Source organism: Prinia subflava, chromosome 1 (genome assembly GCF_021018805.1).
Source record: "Prinia subflava isolate CZ2003 ecotype Zambia chromosome 1, Cam_Psub_1.2, whole genome shotgun sequence".
In the NCBI taxonomy this organism is placed as follows: Eukaryota; Metazoa; Chordata; class Aves; order Passeriformes; family Cisticolidae; genus Prinia; species Prinia subflava.
In genome coordinates, this window is record NC_086247.1 from 109,835,975 (window position 1) to 109,856,585 (window position 20,611).

Consider the following 20,611-nt stretch of genomic DNA (forward strand, 5'->3'; position numbering starts at 1 on the left):
TAAGGAGTGGACAATATCCTCGGAACCGGGTGATACGAAATTAACTCTTAAACGGCAATGAGTGGTAATGAACTGGGGAGATCCAAATGACCCAAGAAACATACACAGGGTTGAACCGGACTGGGAAGTTAGACCGAGTTTGCATCAGTGGTTTCGAATACCACCTGGACAAACGTTGAGACACCTCCGGTACCCTCCCTGGGGAGGAGTACTGCCACCGCAGACAGGAGGATCGGGACTGTTTCGGACAAGAAACCCCTGTATTTTGGCCTTAGCCTGTGACTTATATAAAGAGGAGGGTGAATTGCAACCTCATTCATTACCACTCCAAATACCTTGTTTGATTCACCCAAATACTGGACATGCTGGTTGGTTTAAATGTAAGTGTTTGAGCTGTGGAAAAAATTGGTACTGTAGTTCACACAAACGACGCTCTCGTTGTATGAAGTGTAGAGTGTCACCTGAGCCCCCTATCCAAACAGAACTTGAAGAAACTGAAATAATAACTTGGTTGTGTGGTTGGGAGTTATTAGTGCCTGTTGAATGGGAGATAGCTGAGGAAAAGTGGGAGACCACCATTAAGGAGTGTCAGAAACGATTTGCCTGGAAATTAGCCAAGAGAAAGTGACAATAGAGGAGAGGGCAAGACCAGATTGGCCTCTATAATCGCCACCGAGAAGATCACATACACCTGCTGTGGGCTGCAACCCCATAGGCATGGGAGGTGGGAGTATAAGCCATACTGGACCTCTCCTGGTTCTGTCACTCATTTTCTGTCTCCTCCCTTTTGGGATATCGACCAGGCCATGCTACAGGTGTTACAAAAAACTGTATATGGAACGACACCGAGGCTCCTTCTTTATTTCTCATACTCATGTCAACAGTCACTGTTATAACCCTTCCAAATTGGGAAATTGTATACACAATGGGAAAAAGTATTGGATTGCTGAAAATTTAAGGGGAAGTGAATGCGCAAAAGGGGATAAATGGATGTGTTTCACCCACATTACTGGGAGTAAAGCAAAGGATTTGGTAAAAGAGCAATTGATAAGCAAACAGGCTAGGCCAACACCACCACCTAAACCTGTACCAATCTCACTGGATGGTTTGTATAAGAAATTGGAACAACAACTAGAGAAAGAAATAGATATTTCACAGATGGGTAAAAATCTGTTTGTAGAATTGGGAGAAAGAATAAGTAAAGAACTTAACATAACCAATTGTTGGGTCTGTGGAGGGGCCTTGATGTCAGAAGAATGGCCATGGAAAGGCAGCAGCTTAGGCCCAATCGAGCTCCTTAAGTGGAACCAAACAAGCATAAGGGGAGAAAATCGACCAGGGGGATGGATTTTGAGTTCAGTAGTTATAGGGGAAGAATGTCTTTGGCGTGAAGGAAAAAAGCTCCTCCATGAAGTAGGAAAAACTCCCTGTAAAAGATACAAGGTTAGTAATGGAACCTCTGTATGGTGGGTCCCAGAAGAACCTACCATGTACTGGACCCAGAAAGAAGAAAAAAAAGGAAATTGTAAATATAATTATGAAATCAGGCTTTTTCAGTGTAATGATACAGGAAAAAATCCCTATGTTGGCATCCCAGAGATTTCAAAATTTTGGGAGAATATGGATGAACAAAAACTGGATTATTGGAAAGCACCAGACGGTCTGTTCTGGATATGTGGAAAAAAGGCATACCCAAAACTTCCCCCCCAGTGGAAAGGGAGCTGTACTTTGGGTGTCATACAACCAGGATTTTTTCTTTTGCCTGGACCTGAAGGGGACCACTTAGGGATACCAGTTTATGAGGATCTAAAAAGAAACAAGAGAGACCTAATTGGAGGATTCCAAAAATGGGGAGATGATGAGTGGCCCCCTGAACGAATACTAGAAACGTATGGGCCAGCCACCTGGGCACAAGACGGGAGTTGGGGATATCGAACTCCCATTTATATGTTAAATCGTATCATAAGGCTTCAGGCAGTCGTAGAAATAATAACAAACAAAACTGGTCTGGCCATGGAATTAATATCCAGGCAACAAACTCAAATCAGAGCCGCAGTGTACCAAAACAGATTAGCACTAGATTACCTATTAGCTGAAGAAGGGGGCGTTTGTGGAAAATTCAATACATCAGATTGTTGTTTAAAAATAGATGATAATGGAGAAGCTGTCCTGGATATAGTCAATGATATCAGAAAAATCGCCCATGTACCAGTTCAAAGGTGGGAATCCATGCTCAGTTCCAGCTGGTGGGATAATGTGCTGGGAGTAGAGTGGTGGAAGAAACTAGGTTTTTTCCTCTTGTGTGCTACTGCTGGTTTAATATTCCTCCCTTGTCTAATTCCTTGTTTCATTCGTCTTATCACTAGTGTAGTTCAAAGTATGCAATTAGTGACGATGGACCAAAAGATGGATACGACAAAAACGGTGCAGAGGATTATGGTACTAAAGAAACAAAATAGAGTAGAAGGCTCCCTTCAGGAAGCTAGGCTGATTTATGAAGAAAATGAACGTAAACTGGAGGCAAGAACTCAGTAAATACTGCTCAAGCCACAGTTATTATAAAAAAAGAAAAAGGGGGAAATTGTGAAAAAGGCATATTGTATGTGTGGCTCTACGCAGATATTTACTATATGTAATCTGATAGAAAAGTTATACTATATTAACATTAGAATAATGTAAGTGAATGTAGTTTTGTAATTAACAATGTCATAGTACTATAGAAGCTGTGTATGTGTGTTATATTTTTTTGCTCAAGAAGAGAAATTCCTCAGCACAGAGATAACATTCACAGAGGCCCCTAAATCTTACAGAGGCCCCTAAACCTTCTAGTGAAGAAGAATTTATGGCCTCTTATCCACAGAACCTAACTTTCTCAAGGACGTATGCTCTCATGCGTTCTTTTAATTAACAGAAAACTTTTGTGACGAGAAACAGCTGAGAATTACTCGTTTTACGTAAGATATGAATAGTCATAAACTGAAGGCTTAAAAAAAGAATACTTCTCTTTGTTCGGGGCCCTTCTCCTTCGGAGCCTTTGTCTGAGAGGGAGGGGGGACGGTAGACCCGGGCTACCTTCTTTGCTCTTGTTGTCTCATTATTTGTCCTGTCTCTGAAAAATTTTTTTAAACTTTTATTATTGTATTAATATTTTTGTAACCAATTTTTATTCTTTATTAAATATTCATAAATTTCAAAATAAACGAGTGATTGGCGTTTATCACATCCTCTGAGGAAATTCCTCCCGAACCCGGTGGTGGGGGAGGGAGTTGTGGAATTTTGTCCTAAACTAGGACACACTTCAAGGACTAATGCAGAGGCTACCACAACCTTGTGGCAGCTTCTCATGGTCCCCACAAACAAATGTTATCCTGGGTGTGCCAAGGCCTGTTCTTGGGGCACAGACCAAGAAATATAAGGCAGAAGTAGGTTGGGAGAGCCTTTCCCCTAGCACCGGGGGAGAGGGTATTACCCAGTATGGATAAAAATGCATTACTGGAGATGGACACAAAGATTTCCAACAGCTGCAACATTTCCCTGCAGAGCTGAGGTACAGCAAGGTATGGCCACTTACACATGTACTGGTTATATGTAAAATTCACTCTTTGCAGATCCCTCATACTCCAGATTAGGCCTTGCTGGAGCCCTCTCCTAGAGGGAAACTTCTGAATGTGGAGCCAGGACTCCAGATGCCTATGGAGATGCTCAGAAACTTCTGTTGGTTATTGTAGCTTTGAAATGAGGGGATGGCACAATATAAATTTCATAAAAACCTCAAGTAGTTTATACAACCATCAGATTTATCTTCCACACAAAACTATCCCTACAAGGCAAAAAAAGGGACAAACATTTGCAATGACATTTTATTCTTAAATTCCTGAGGTTACAAAAGGAAAAAAAAAGCATCAAGAAAAACATTCCAACACAACCGTTTACATTTCTGTAACTGTACAGACACTGGTATACATGATTTTTCCCATATCTGAATCAGGAAGTTTGATGTGAACAGGGCTTGCAATTCTTTGGCAGTTAAGACCAAAAGATGCTTCTGAACAGGTTACAACCTCAGTGATTGAGCATAATTAAAACTATAGTGCAATTTCAGTTTTAGGAAAGAAGTCAGGGTTTTGTAGCTTTGCTATTTTGTAAGGTGGTACACTCTTGTGCAATACCTCTTTCATTTTTCATAAAGAAACATAGAGTAATGTTGAGTAAAGGAATACTGTCATTTCCTTGAAGAGACTACATTCTTTCCTTTGCATAAACCTCTCTGTAACAAAAAATCTTACCCTCTATATCTCCTTACCCTTTGCAGCACACAGAAAAACATCTAATTGCTCATGCTGACCACAACGTATCTCTTTGTCCTATGAATGTGACATCTCCTTAAATTAATTTCATGATCAATTTAAAATACTTTTCTCTTTATTGCATTCCTGCAGATAATAAAAAGCCCAATTCAACAAATCACCTGAGCACCTATAAATAAACAGATTTTTCAGCATTGCTCACATGAACATGCATTTTATGAATGGAAGAATGAGGTGCTTGCATGAAATAATCTCTTGCACAAGCCTGCCCTTGTGCAAAGTCCTTTACTGGGTTTCTATGATTCCAGTAATGAACTGTCTGGGACATTTAAACAAAAGGTCTCTACTAATGTCAAGTTCTGTACTGTCTCTGCACAGCCTCTTCCCTCTGTTATGATGGGATTACTGCTCCTGGGAAGCTTCTTTGAACAGCTGCACTCCTGTCCACTTGCACCTTACCAGCCTGATATTTCATAATTTGAAACTTCTTCTCCTTAAGTACTATCTTGGGTCAAAAGTAAACATTTTCTTTTCATCTTTGAAGTACAGGTTCTGACTCCCACTCCTATTCCTCTTTCAGAGAGAGAAAAAAATAGCCATAAAATTACCCTCAAAGGGCAGGAAAACCTGAAGAAGAGGGACCATAAAGACTCAAATGCTAAATGAGAACAATCCAGTGGATTTACTCCCCTTCTCCCAAATTGACTTCAGCTAGTCTCACGACTGCCTACATGAGAGACCCCCAGGGAAACATCTGGCTTACTACATGGAGACAATTATTTTAAGAGCTACATGAACAGGGGCGTAAAAATATTTGCTGCAGGATATAAAAATGTCAAGAACTGGATGTGGAGAGGAAATCAAGAGGCAAGGCTATCAAATTATTTTTAGTAGAGAGACTTCAAATAATTTTTAACAGAGATGTCATATTTTGGCTGAAGATACTTGACAGTGTCCCTTTACCTTACATTTGGCATTTTAAGAAAGATATCCCAGTAAAATTAGTATTCTAAGTAAACAACAGCAAAATGTTTTTAGAAACCACACTTAAAAGCTTAAAAGAAAACTGCAGCAGACTTCAGTAACAGCTCAGTGAAATTGCATAGCATATAGTACACAGTACTCCATTTTTAAGCAATAAATAATCTCTTCTTGCCTAATTAAATATAAAACGTAGCTTCAAGACTGAAATATGCTGTAACTCATGAATCAATCCGTGCCATTTATTGCTGTTTATTGCTCACGTCAGTCTCTCGTCCATCTCATTTTCATGCACACAACTAAGTGCACGCAGCTTCCACTGACCACTCCGCCTGGCAGAGGGTTAGGAGCACACCACCACCATGGGGAAAAAGGCAGCTGAAGGCAAGGGAAAGTTATCAATGAGCCAGAGACCTAAATCCTAGGTGCTCCATGAAAAGAAGTCATTCTTTCACAATCTTTTTCAAGATCACAGTATTATTGGTAACAACTGGAACAAATGATGAGCAATGTCTAGCTTTAAGTGTAATTATTTTATTTTCTATGATCAGAAATTTCCCTCTTCCTCAACTGCTCCTATATAAATGTCCAACACTTGGTTTGTGATCTCCAGTTTTAAACAACCAGTCTTTTTGGGGTGGGAAATCCCTTATGGGTATTGGATTGGACCAGCAAAACATAAACACAGCTGGCCTCTTCTGACCACCTTCCCTAGCTGAGTTCATTCCTCCAATTCCCTCGCCTTGCTTTTACATTAACAGGTTTGCCCCTTTCCTCTCCCCAAACCATTTGCTTCGCTTTATGCATGCCCTTTTTCCTTCTTTCCCCTCATGCTTTATTTTCTGTCTCCCATTATGACTCCTGTATGCAACTACTGCTGCCACCAAGTCTCCACAGGTTGTGCTGGTCTTCTACCAACTGCTGCACTAAAACCCTCCAGGTCTGAGGTTTCCTTGGGAGAACAGTAACATGAGAAATCAGACACACTTAAATTATGAGGGGGGCTGGTTGGGAGAAAGAGCTTTTCTTCCTTCTCCTACCAGATGTTTTGCCATTCTATTGGGAGACAGGTTTTTTTGTACAGAAAAATCCAATCCACTTTCAGGTATTTTGACAAAAAGCTGAAACTCTATACAGAAAGCAGATGGTTTGCATAGAAATTTTGTCTAAGTGAGAACCCAATCTTCTCTTAAAAGGCAGTGTTAACAGCCCCCAAATCTGAGATGGAAAGTTAGCAGTTAAATAGGGCAACTGCAAGGCTTAGGAAAGGGACAGAATACACTATCACCCCAGGGTGGAGAGCTCACCAGGCCTGGATATGCATTCCATTTTGGATGGATGTTTTGAGACTGGTTCAAACATTATTGCTGCCTTCCACAGCAATAGGTCTGGAGAGAGAGACGCTGCTGATCTCCTCAGAAACTGTGCTTTCCTCTGAATGCTGATGACTAAGGTGCTAAGGCAGGAAAAAGGAATGCTCCTCTTCCCAATATCACCAGTGAGCAGTACTTTACTCCACAGGGGATGTTCCACGTTCTGCCACTGGTGCTCACTGTAGGAACTGGGTTCCTATGTACAGAGTACGGTGAGCTGATGTGAAAGGAGTTGCTGCTTTGTGTTTATTATTTTGTAACTGGCATTCAGTGCCAAAGCATTGGGAAAAGACTTACCAAATCTTAGCCCAAAATGTAGAAAACTCCTATGGTTTGCTGCTTATAAAACTTGGAAAACATAAAAAAATTCCAGATGGCTTACAATATTTGCCTGTGCAGACTGAAGTATTGCATAATTGCTGCTCTGACTGTAAGAGAAGTACAGCAGAACAGAGATGGTTATGTTTACACCTCAGTGAAGAGGTCAAAAATAGGTATTTTTCTTTAAATTTCCTTTTGAAGGATATTTGTGGAAGAAAAATAGCTCAATTTTCAGCAGAGAATTTCAGTTTGCATTTAGACGCCTCCATGCTTATTTTTCTCCCCACTAAAAAAAAATTGGTTATTATTGACCTGTTAAACCAAACAACATGGCTTTTCAACAATCTGTACACAGTACAGAACCATCAGTGTTCCTGAAAAGGCTTCCATTTTTAGTGTACACATTTCCTCTTAAGTGCACAAGAACTATTGCATAGTTTCAAAGTCTTCAAACACAGTGGTAATCAGAATGCTTCCACATGTACATAAATAATAGCATATCTTAAAATTTTAATTAAAAATACATATTATATTAAAGGCTATGGGAAATCACTTCCATCGTAGATGACAGGTCGCTCAACAGCCAAGTGATAAAACACTCTTTTTGAGATAAACCTGTCAAGGAAAGAAAGAGCAAGAAGATCACATTAGTTGAAGCCAACAAGAGAGGAAGCCTTAAAAGTGTGTTCAGTCTTTCAGTTTACACTTGGGCAAAAAAAATCACTGTTGTCAAAAAGAAGTATGCCTGTGCAATGGCATCAGATTTGTTTTTAAAAAGATGATAATCCTCACTAAACTCTCTTAGAGTAAGTCACAAATTAGTTGTTTACTTCTGTTAACCCTCCCAGAGGTTCAAGAAGAGTGGAATTCTGCTGTGGGGATAGAAAAAAAAAACCCACCAAACAAGAGCAAGAACCAAAACTCAGTCTTGAAGACCTTTTGGCAAGCGAGGAAAGATTTCTTATACTTACATCTGAATGGCAGAATAATGGGACATCCGATCAGTTCCACAGTCAGTAAAACCAAGCTTATTTCACCTTTTATGCCTGGCTAGGACCTACCTAGAGAATGTGTTGTCAAATATCAGGGTGTAGATTCCAGCATTTCTGACTTTCACCTGTCCTCTGATAGTTTCCTTGTGAGAGTTGCAGCGAGTCATAGGGATAAGAACCTGGAATTCAATACAAATCACAATGAAGTTTGCTATTTGCCCTATAAACTGGTATTCTCTTTCAGAAAACCTTGATTTCAGCCACCTTGAAACTCCCAAGTGCATCTATGCCTGCAAAACTAATTGTTCTGATTAGCATTAAAAACTCACCCAAACTAATATCTCACAGCGAGACATCTGTTTTCCTTTGATTATATCTTTACAGCACTAACCTATGGCTATTTATCTCTGCTTTAGAGATGGAATCAGATCCTGAACTTTTACATGTTAATCTAAGAAACTTGAGTAACTTCAGCAAGTGGTACATTAAGTCCATATATCCAAGAACAGGATTTAGCTAAAATATATCTTTTAATATATATTTTTATACTCCCTGTGTAATAAAATAAGCTTTCTCTGCAAATCTTAATTGTTTATCTGAGCTTACAGCATAAGTGTGTGTATCTGTGATTCTGTGTGTATGTTGCTGTAAAACCCTAGCACTGCTGTCAGAAGAGCAGCTGACATAGATCAAGGATGACCCTATAAAACATGAAGTTTTACCAAAGAAATATATCAAGACAGAAGCAGCATTCACACTCCATTCAGCTTTCAGATTAAGAAAAAGAGATGTCTTACATGGAGTTCATATCTGGGCAGTGAATTAACACAAGCTATATAAATGTCTTATTCCCCCAGTAAATCCCAGCCGTAGAGCTCACCCTACCACGGTGGATTAAACCAACAGCTGCCTTGTCTTCAGCAAAACTTTGCAATGAGTTGAGTAAAACAGATTCATCTAATGTGTAATCTTCATGAAATATGGACAGCACATGTAAAACTGGGTACCTTGGGCACTGGCAAAGAGATTTTCCACACCATCAAGGCACTTAAGTATGTGTTTCATTGCAAGAAATGTAGATAAACTAAGAAATTTATCTGTTTCCCTGTGGCTTCTGCTCACAAGCCTGGCAAAAACAGACTTAAAGAGTTTACAAACTAAGTGAAATTGAGGAAAAAGAATAATTTTGCAGACTTGGACATTCAATTTTGCTTACTAATACTGGGTGAATTTCAGATGCAACCAATAGAGGCTACAGGGCTTTTCAACTCAACTTTTGCAGGCAACATTAAAGATGTAGCTTTGCCTTTAATAGAACCGCAGCTTAACTGGAGAGACAAATCCTTAATGCAGTAGCAACTGGCATTGTGGTGAAGACCTCCTTGCAATGCTTGTCAATTGCTGTAGGTGGATGAGTGTAGAGCACTACAACCTCTAAGGCAGTGAGGAGACAGAGGCCTTACTTTGCACTGATCCAGCGGCGTGTCTTCGGACTCCTGGAAGACAACGCTGAAGGATATGCTTTTGGGCTCTGATGAGAAGATCCAGCTAATTGTTAGTCCCATCTCTGTAACAGTGATGGGAATGATACTGTAGGTGCTGGATTTGATGAACAGCTCTCTGTTGCTTTCTCCAAAATTCATGATCTCTTCTACTGTAAGGGGTAATTTCATCCTGTAAGGGAGAAATATACAATTACTTGAAGAGATCCAATGCACTCACTCAGATAAAACCACTAATCATTGATTTTTATTTTCCATCTATTTAGGTAGACTCCACAGCATATTTGGGACAGGTCCACAGGATGCGTGAAAATTCAGCCTCAGATGAAGGTAAAAACTACAGAAGGCTGACTGATATTAAGGAACCTTCACTGCTCTGGCACGAGTGGATTTTGTTCATTTATTTATTTCATTTCAACTAAAGAAAACCAGTGCTGGAATAAAGCTTTTTAGAGTTACTACAAATAAGAAAGGAGCGCTGCCCTCTACTGTTGTTTTTAAACAAAAAGTAAGTTACCTGGTTTATTCCCCTTCCTAGGTGAATATAAAAATTTGCACAGGAAACAGGAGGGATCAGGAATACAGAGGGGACAGGTGGATGGAATGTGAACAGCAGCCCTGTTTTGAGGCGCTTAACGCTACATCTGGGTCTGTTGTACCCAGCCAAGCTGCAAAAAACTGTCTCAAAATACTTCCAGTGAAAAAGGAAATTCTTAGCATCTAGATAATGCAGAGTCCTACAGCATTAGGTGAGCTGACTTCATTCTGATATCTCTTTAAGACTGTGAACAGTGAGGCCCTCAAGCAGGAAAACACTGGTTCCTTTCTTCAGGGGAAACCTGTACTTTCTAAGATCCATGGGATCTTACCTACATTACCCTAACTAAAACTAATCTCATCTGTCACTTCAGGCCAAATAAACTGTTTGCAAATCAATGAAATCAGAGTAAACCACAGTCCTGTCGTGCCTCAGGTGACCTTTGATTTTAATAAACTAAATATCATTTTTGGTTTTGCTGTACAGCCCAGCTATGATTTTAGTTTTACTGCTTCATTACCTTGATCTCTGAACAGCAGCAACAAGGTTGAAACATGGACTGATTTATCTCCTTGCAGTCTAAAGTTTAAAAACTTCTCCTGTTAACTAAGGAAAAGTTTCCAAGCTAGGTTTAAGGGGACAGTGAGCAAAGCTGAATTTCTCTAAATCATGTGCATTTCTACACATTGGATTCCCTTCTTGGCTGTGCAAGTGACATGCTGCATCACTACTGCATGTAACTGGGAATTTCAGAGCAGGACACTTGCAGAGAATTGTGCACACACAGTACACAGAGCTTGAGCTGAGGCTTAGATGAACATTTTATGCTATGGCATGTATCAACCAGAGCAGCCAAAACAGATTCTGGGAAGCCATGGATAAGTAACAGATACATGCTCCAAAAGGCCACGAGCTGCATTCCCTGACTTGCCCTCCTAGTTTCCTTCAGACTTCTACACTGCATAGCCTTCTCTCTAAACCCCCTTTGTGTTGACAGCAATTCCTGCAATAAAAATAGGAAATGTTTTCTCATGTGATGTGGACTTACATTTTTCCTTCTTATTCCCCAGCTGAACTGAAGTTTTCTAGGGCTAAAGAGAGAGGACCTGGCTCATTGCTGCTGCTCTGCATGGTTGAGTTACACCCTCTCATCCTCCTCAGACCAAATTCTACTGTGGGACACAAGGGAGCAGCTCTTCCAGGAGCCTGCAAGGCTCGTGCTCACATAGTTGATATCTGAGCTCAGCCTTTATGCTTTCACCTATAGCAATGAAATTGTTCTGCTTACATCATTTCTCCTGACTTCAACAAGCATATCTCAGCATCTTGAGCAACTTGCCAGTCTTCGGATTCATCAAAGGTCGAAGAATTACCCGTGCTGTTTCTAGAACAAGGAAAAGAAGGAAAATCATGATTCTCTGAGTAGTATGTGATCAAATGCGATGTGCATGCTGATGCCTTCCTAAAACAGAAATGTTTTGATAGTCCTGATACCAAATTATAGGATTCTTACTTTGCACATTCTAGTGACAAAACTGGGCAAAACTGCGGCCCCCTTCTGCTTACCACTGTAGACAAATGTAAAACTGTTCCTATCCTGGTTTCCTGAGCGAAGAGGAATACACATAGACGTCCAGAAAATCTCTTCTGCAATCGTAACATAAATTTCTTACTGAGATGATGACAGGTTTTGAAGATTCTCTGGCAGGTGGGAACTTGAGGGGCTGATACAAGCAAAACAGTCTGCACTTGTCCCATAAACAAAGCTTGCAAAAGGATAAGATGTCTCCCTGGATTTAATCTGAGAGGTGTTTTATAGAAATATCCTGTTTCTTATTCTGACAATTGTACACAAAACATATTCTGTTGCTGTAGAATTGCTACCATGTGTCTTCTTTTCATACAACAAATACTGCATGATTCAAACACAAATACACCATAGATACAAGATAACAAAGTAGGATGTTTCCTCCACACCCAGCGAGCAGTGAAGCAGAGGGAAGAATCTGCTATCCACCCCTTACCTCAAAAAAGATGTATGTTCTGGGTGAACACTGGAGTAGCACCAGATATGAGAAGGATGAGTGTGAGAGTCAGGAAACATGCTGAAACTTGAGTTTCCAAGTAAGTTAGAGCTTCTTTGACTGATTCTTCTTTTGTTTCTCTGCATTCCAGCAGTTTGAGACAATTAAGCTGTCATTCCCAGAAAAATGCCAAGCATTCTTATTTACAGGGAACCAGCTGGTTGGTTCCTTCCAAAAACCAGCAGAATCTAATAAAATGTAATACCATATGTGCCTCTGAGCCACCAAGTGCAGTAATGCCCCAAGAGAGCCTAATTCCCACACTTTCTCTAGACCAATTCTCAAAACCAACGCACAGTTTAGCATTTTTTAAAGCTAATGGGACATTGCTCTACAAGCATCACTGCTGAGCAGAAGAGCAGGAGAAAATATCTCCTTCAGGTGGTCATAAGCAGCATTTGAATATACTGTGTCAACACATGCAATCACATCTCAGTCTAGTGCAGTGGCATTATTGTTTAGAAACAGGACAAATTTACTGTTATGTCTGCAAATTAAACTGCATCCACTGTCTATACATTTCCTGAACTGTTATCTCAATATTCCTGTTCTTTTATTCTTGCAGTCTCTTGAATAACTCTTGACTTCTTCAGAGTCACACCACTAGTGTTAATGTCAAGAGACAGCTGGGATGTGCATGGGAGATTCAAAGCTGTCATTAAGTGCCAAAATCTGAGTTGTAACCAGACATTAGGAATGCAGGAATGAAGTACTTACTAAGTGTTGGTCCATAAAGGTTAGTACAACATCTGTGCAAATACTTACTGATACAAATAATTTCATTGTTAACTATCTTTATACAACCAGGTAATAAAACTGATTCTGAAAAAAACCCACCAAACCCTCAAACCAACAAACTAGAAAACTAAACTATAGTTTGTAAACCTACACGTTTTGCTTGCACAATGAGAACAGCAACTGGCTTCATGCTGTGATGCACTAAGTCTCTCATCCCACCAGGTTAGCTACACAGCTTTAATTTCACAGCCTTGAATTCATGCAGAGCAAGAGAACTACACAATTACAGGCTTTCTGGAAGTGTCAAACTCCAAGACTTAAAACACAATGCCATTAGAGTTCTTGATTTAATCCATTAATTTCACCTTTCATTTGGAAACCTGAAATAGAAATTAAATCCCAGGACCAATATATGTTCTGTGTTCTCCTCTAACACATGATTTTCCTAATTCCTGCTGCTGCAACCCAGTACATGGTTAGGTTAGTTTGCCACTTGGCTGTTCCGACCAATAGATTCACCACACATCTAAGGCTCAGGGGATGCTAAATCTCCTAATTTGTGTATTAAGCCAAAGAGTCATACCATCACAAAGAAAGTTCTCCTTCTCTTTATGGTATCTCACTGAGTCTAACAGTCTAAACTAAGGTCTGGTAAGCTATAACGTAAGAAACAGTATCATGATTAAACTGGAGCATTTTTCCCCGACAGGAGAATTTACTCTTGAATGACCCATTCACCCTTTGTGTCAGCACCAAGGATATTCCTGCAGCTTGCCAGGTCCTCAGATTATGAATATGCACCCTCCGGAGTATCTATTTACACAGTCTGTATTGTTTCCCTTCTTTTTCTTTTTAAAAGTGAAATGAAGTGGGGCTAAAAGCAGAAAGAATTGAAACACAGAAAAGACACTTCAGCAAGAAGAGAACAGCTCTGATTCAGCAAAGCCTCAAGACACAAATTGTTGGAAGCTGATAGAGCATTTTGAAGAATTATTGCTTCATTCTTTTCCTTATGCACTTCCTCAGGCACATGCCATTGGTCACTGTCCCTAGGGTGGATGGTCTGGTCCGGTGTGCTTGTTTTTATACATGGAAAGCATTTCTTACAAATGATACTAAAAATACTGTGGCCAACATCATAAATGGCTTGGGCAGTTAAAAGTTAGACGTCACTTTTAGGATTAAAACCTGGAAAAGCTGGTTCAAATTTGGACTCAGCAATTTTCTGTTTTCATAAACACCTGAGCTCTGACAGCTGTAGCTACGTGTCTGAGGTGTCAGCTTCATGTGGCTGAGCAGTGAAATCCCACAAGCCATGTGCCTGTCAGCAGTGCAACGATTTCTGGAGAGAACTTCTGTCACCCAGGTGAGAGTCTTACCGAATTGAGGGAAAGGCAGAAACCTGAAACGGAGACTGGAGGCTGTACAGAGCCCCTAACAGCTGCTTAGCCCAGCAAACACATCTGAAAATGCAAAGAAACAATCAAAGGCATTACGCTGAAGTGCACCAATGATTCCCTGGGCCTGCTGTTATCTAGCAGGTCAGACCCACCCCAGGCACCCTAACTTAGTTATTAGCCTTCCTCTCCAACCCAACAAAGAGCAGTAAAAATAGAAAGAGGACAGTAAAGGATCAGAAGAAAGGATACCACAGACAGCCTTTGACATGGGCAAGACGAGAGACATGATTTGGGATGGAGCAAGGGGGATACAGAGCTCACTGAGTTTTTAACAGGGTGCAAGACATTGTCTTGCATGAAGGTATGTGGGTGGGAAAGGGATGGAAGCGTTCAGGGTAAACCCTGATATATGTTGAGATGGGAAAGTATCACACAGACAACTGCAAAACTACACAAAAAAAAGATGGATGGGCATGAAGATCCATCACTGTGTTCTATGGGTGAGCTGCTTATTGCTATAAAGGAAATCCCAGCTACTTCTCAAAAAAGTATGTATGACTTAGCTATGCTACATCCTTTATGAAACAAAGAAAAACAACCAACAAACAATACAAAAGGACTCCCCAGCCTTAAAACTGGTCACACTATCTTCAAGATAAGGGACAATACAGAGAAAGTAAGCTAGGGAAACAATCATGACAAAGGAATATTTCTGTGCTCCAGGGGACAACGTGCAAAATTTTTTTTTTGTTTGGTTGAGGTTTTGTTTTGTTTTCGGTTTGTTTCTTGGTTTGTTTGTTTGTTTTTTCTTTTTTTGTATTGTGATAGGGAAGAGGCTTGGCAAAGGCTCTGAGATGAAGACAGCTTTCAAACACTGTATTTGCAAAATGTTCAGAACAAGCAATTCGGGATTACCAGGGTGCTTTCAAGTCCCCTTCCCAGCAGGAGGCAGCAAACAGACGAGTAGAAATCAACACTAAAAACACTGACAAGCTGCTGCTAGTATAGCCCAAATATTGCAGCCTGTAGATCACCAAGGCTACAGCCACCTCTGTGGATAACACTTAAGATACCTTTGAATTTTCTTTCCACACAATTTTTTAGAGGCTATTAAGAGAAACTGAGGCAGAATTATACGAGAGATGTAGCAGAAGCAGTTTCTGGCCTGAGTTTACACCAGTATCCACCAGGAGCCCCATGTCCTTTTAGCAGAGCTGCTTCCCAGACCTCCCTGCACCTCCACAGAGGCTGCTCCATCCCAGAGCCTGCAGGTGCCCTGCAGCTAGGGTGGTTTCTGCACCCAAGGTCCTTCACAGCTTTACAATCAAATGTTCTTCAGACTGATCCATCCAGGAGTAACAGCTACTCTCTCAGCCCACTCCCTATAGGGGATAAATTCACACAACCTATACGTTACCACACAGCTTAGCCACTGCTGTGTCATCCTCATACCTTATTTTGCACCTGAAAATAACTGATAAAAGCAGGTGGTTATCACAACTTATTGCTTCCCCGTTTGACAGGAATAGTTTGTGAATATTTAGCACCTTGATCCCAGTTTGTTTCCTAGAGGCAGAGAAACTGCTATCATATGCAATGAAGCACAAGGGAGAACTCAGTTTTTAAAGAGCATTACATGGCCTTACATTTCTTGTGTCAGTAGTGTTCTTTCAATAACTGATGCTGCAGAAATAAGTCAGATTTGGTGCTGTTTTTTCTTTATAGTAACAAACTCAAGCAATCAGAGATACAAGCTCACAGCTCTGCAAGTCAGAGTCCTGGAAGCACTCCAGCTATGGTAGCACAGGCTGCTAAGATCTGCCTGCATGGGCTCGCTTCTCCCACTAGTGTTTCCCTCTCTTGCAGAACCAAGGGACACTCAAAATTCTGTCCATTGGAACTCACTGGGTGAGGTCTTTCAGACAATCTTAAGGATTCAGAGGTGAGTTCTGCTAATCTTATGCTGAGTAATATCTTGTAGTAGGATTAATCTCACAGAAACATGGTTTTGGTAGCTCAAGAGAGAGGGCATTTAGGTTTTGGGCTAAATCTTTAAAAAGCCAATAAACCTATCTCACAAAAGACTTAATTTACCAGGTGAACAGCTTGCAAAGGTCACTAGTCTTAAGGCTGTTACTTTTATGTGCTGGCAACAGCCCTAACTGCAGGGCTGTTGAGTTAAGGAGAGGCTTAAGGAGTTAAGCCACTCCTTAACTTGGAGAGCTGACAATGCAAAATCCCATCAACACTTGAGAGGGAGGGTGATGGAAGGGGCTGACAGAGAATTGGTCACTCCTCCCTCTGAGAGTAATACAGATGTAGTACATTAATGAAAATCCTCCGCGTTGCAGTAAGCCACTTGAAATGGAGAAAGGAAGAAGTGCTGCCATCTGATGATGTGACTGACATCTAAAGAACAAGATGAGGTTTAAATGAACCACAAGTTCTGAAGACCTCATCGAGACTCAAACCTGCCTTTTGGGACAAGTCCAACCCAAGCCAAACAACTCTGATGCTTGGTCTACAACCTGAGCCTAAATGGTGACATCTGGCAAAACAAATTCTACTTCTCTCACGGGCTTCCCCAGAAAATCTCAATCTAAACACTAAATCACTGATGTATTAGAAAGCTTAATCCTTATACTCTTTTCAGAAGCCTCTTTGTAATTGTCTTTTGAGTATGCTTTTGAGTCCCCATCAGTATAAATCTCGTAACAGATGATGTATTCAAATCCACCAGCTGTTGTGTTTAGGTCTTGACTGTCAAGACAATCCTCTTCAGCAAACAAATATATCTGCTTTATTACAATTCTTATCTATTAGCACTTAGGATTTTGTCTGTCTCCTGGATGCATTAGGATTTAATTATTTGCTGAGTAAAAAAAATCTCAGTATGTCTTCTTCCGGGTTGCCTTTAAAAAGAAGGCAACATGGCAACTACAGATACTGCTAACTTTTATTACAACTTCTCCATCACTGATCCCTATGACAACAGCAATGAGAATTTTCATATTAATAAGAGTCTTCCTGCCACATATGTATTTTGTTGTTTTCATACTTGGCCAAGCAGGAAATGCACTGGTCTTTGTCATACTAAGCTTCTACATGAAACTGAAGATGCTCACAGAAACTGACAGTACTTTTGCTGAATATAAATGTAGATCTTTGGATCCCCACTCTGGGCATACTCTGCTGCTCAGGAGTGGACTTCAGGCAGTGTGGCATGTCAGATTATATGGGTCTTTATACACTTCAATGTTAACTTTAATGTCTATCACCTTTGACCAGCTTATTGCTGTTACTTCTGCCACCAAAGCACATGTGTCAAACCAAACAAATGACATGGGGCAAATTAATCTCTGTCTTGATCTGGGTGATCTCACAAGCATTTGCTGCACCACACTTTGTTTTTTGGGAGGTGTTAATTTTGGTAAGGCAATATGTCAGGAAGAATACCCAAACTACCACACAGAACTGGTTATTGAAGTGATCCAAATGACTCTTGCTTATTTTATTCCCATGCTAGCCATGATCATCTGCTAGTTACTAATTATTAAAACTTTACTGTGTGCTAAAAGTCTTCAAAAGAACAAATCTATAAAGATAATTTCTGCAAGATAATATCTAAAGATAGTTGTCCTGTTTATTCTTACTCAGATATCCTACTCTTTCTTCAGATTGATAAAGATGATAGACTGCAGCTTTAAATTGAACATCAGCTTTGAATATGCAATTATCATAACAAAAAGCTCTTGGGTTTTTTATGGCTGTCTTAACCCTCTATTTCTTCACAGGAATGAAAATCAGGAAGTACTAATACAAAATTATTAAAAATCAAGATGTGCCAAATGGCAAGTTAGAGCTCAACAGTGGCAAGCCACCGAAGAGGAAGACTCTAAACCTTTCACTGCTTTATATAGTGCAGTAAAGTGCCACAAGCACTACCCACTATAAAATTGCCTAGAAAATCTGGCAACTATTTTTCAGCTTCTTTTTTTCTGTTTGTTTTGTTTGTAAGTACTGATGTAGAGAGCCTGAGTGAAAGAGGAAATAAAATACCATTAGTAGAAACACTATGATCAGCTTAGAATGAACCTATTTTCATCCTGATACTTCATTGTTTCCTGCTTTTTCAATCCAAGCTGGTAACTGACTGACAGTGCAGACAATCTTCAAAACGTATAAAAAACAATGAGATAAAACTCATGAGATAACAGTAATGACATTAATAATCTGAATTTCCTGACACCAAACCTTTGGCCTGTTGGTTTTCTATGAATAGTGTTTGTTAATGAAAGCTTTTATGAGTTGTTTCAAATATATTACATATTTTAGATCAGCCCATTCATTTAATGAGAATTCCTGGATTAACAACATATATATTTCAATCTTCATGCTGGGTTCCATGTGTGGTTGTTTTTTTTATGTTTTGGGGTTTTTTTTCCATCTAGGACAAGGTCTGTACACAGAATCCTTTTGCATTCATCTAAAATTTCTGTAATAAAGCAGCATCTGCCTTTCATCCAGTATCAGGTTCACGGTCTGAAAGGCCCATACACATCTTTGTATCCCATATCTAATAACAGAGCTCGTGTTGCCAGGTTAACAGGGCCCTTTAAACACCAGGGGTATCATATCACACACACACGGGCTCCAACACTGAGCAGTATTTCTGTAGATGCAAACTCACACCCCAATTCCCCACATATTCTTTGCACCATGACATCTTTCCAGTCTGTTTTCCCTGGCATCTTGGTTCCCTTGTCATGAAACTGTGGATTACTTAGTTGTTTTCCAGCCTTTTTCCATCAGTTCTCCCTTTCAGCCTCTGATTTTTCACTTCCCAATTGGAGGCAAAAACATGTGCACGGGGCAGAAAAGTGTGCAAAAGCTCTTGCAGAAAGCAGTTGAACAGGTGTAGAGACTGGAATATGGAGAAGAAAGAAGGGATGTTGCAGAGGAGCAAAGGGAGGACTTGATGCAGCTGTGGGCTGCTTGCAATAAAGGCAGGGTTGGGCTTGACCCAAAGGGTCAAAGACCTTTGCATTACAGCTTTGAAATAGCAATTTTAACTGCTTCAAATCATTCTTGGAAAAACCACACTCTCTGTTTGTTCCTTTACTCCCCATTAATACCCGGACCTTCCCATCAGAGCACTGCAACTCAAAGGAACTTGGCAGCAGTGTGCCCATCTCACCATTTTCCCCCTTAGGAAACAGCTGCTTAGGCAATCCTTTCCTTATTACACAATCTCTTGTTTCTCCCACAGCGAAATATCCTTAAAAACAAAGCTACAAGGGAATGTGGTGTGACTACATGTCATGTGCCATCTCAACACACAACTGCAACACAGGCTTTGCCAGCATGGGGTGGCAAGAGGTGCTCCTGTCCCCTCTCCTTGCTGGCTGGTTCTGCACTGGGCAGGGAATTCACTTCTCCCTTTCAGCTACACCACACCCTGCCCAGCCACGTGAGTTGTAATTAGGTCAGCAAAGAGTGTTATGAGTCATCAAGGAAAAAAAAAAAAAAATTCAAACCAAAGCAACCACTGTGCAGACAGGCTGAGATGTTTTTTTCTACCACTTCCAAAGTGTGAATAAACTCTTTGTTCCTGTACCAGGCTAGTGGCAATTTTAGTGTTTCTCACTCTTCTGCTGTCTGTGATCTGGATTTTGCTGCTGCAACATTTAGTGCAGGCATGTCATGCCTACAACACATAAAAATGGAAACACCAGGGCACTGGTTCATCCTGGGGCCTTTTGTTTTACAATGCAATATGCAAATTTGAATGCTTTAGAAGTAAGAGTTTAAAAATACAACACTTCAAAAGAAAATGAGCCTTGAAGTAGCAGCATGTATCACAATTGCACAATTAATCTCAGCTTCTCACATGTAAGATTTTGATCAGGTTGGTCCAAAGACATGTAACAAACCTGAAAGGATGAAGTAACTGCTGCTTAATCCTAACCTTTAGGAAAGAGCTAATTCAAGGTCAGCCAGAGTTATGCTGGTACAATCATCTCTCTTATCCGGCCACACACCTCTGCAGTTGATAACTAAGATGACTTTTAATTGATTCTCAACTGATCTGTACCAATAAAGGCAGCCTCTCAAAAATTGCTGTTATTAAATAATTTTAGTGTAATTGTTTCATGTCAGTTCAAGGAAAGAACAACAGTGGTGGGGCAAAGTGAAGAGACCAAATGAAAAATAGAGTAAAAGTACAGCAGGCACCAAAAGGGGAAAAAATAGGAACAGGAATGTCCTTTAAGATGGTTCACTGCTTTGAGGACCAACTTGCATTTTAAGTCCAGTAAGGACTCACAACTAGTATTCTAGGTCAGTGTGAAAATCTCTGCTGTCAGCCAGAATAAG

General features: G+C 40.3%; 1 protein-coding gene across 4 annotated transcripts in view; it reads right to left on the reverse strand.

The window, feature by feature from the left end:
• Window positions 1–3,846: 3,846 nt before the first annotated feature.
• The window catches only part of FYCO1 (FYVE and coiled-coil domain autophagy adaptor 1), a 44,574-nt gene continuing 27,809 nt past the window's right edge, over window positions 3,847–20,611 (reverse strand). For 2 of the 4 annotated variants that reach the window (XM_063407558.1, XM_063407565.1), the window contains exons 15-19: window positions 14,216–14,299; window positions 11,303–11,398; window positions 9,438–9,648; window positions 8,044–8,153; window positions 3,847–7,597 (exon numbers count right to left, since the gene is read on the reverse strand). In XM_063407558.1, the coding sequence (XP_063263628.1) occupies window positions 7,522–7,597; window positions 8,044–8,153; window positions 9,438–9,648; window positions 11,303–11,398; window positions 14,216–14,299 (577 nt within the window). In that variant the 3' untranslated portion in view covers window positions 3,847–7,521. The remainder of the gene's footprint in view (window positions 7,598–8,043; window positions 8,154–9,437; window positions 9,649–11,302; window positions 11,399–14,215; window positions 14,300–20,611) is intronic. The other 2 variants (XM_063407574.1, XM_063407581.1) reach the window with 1 other exon arrangement.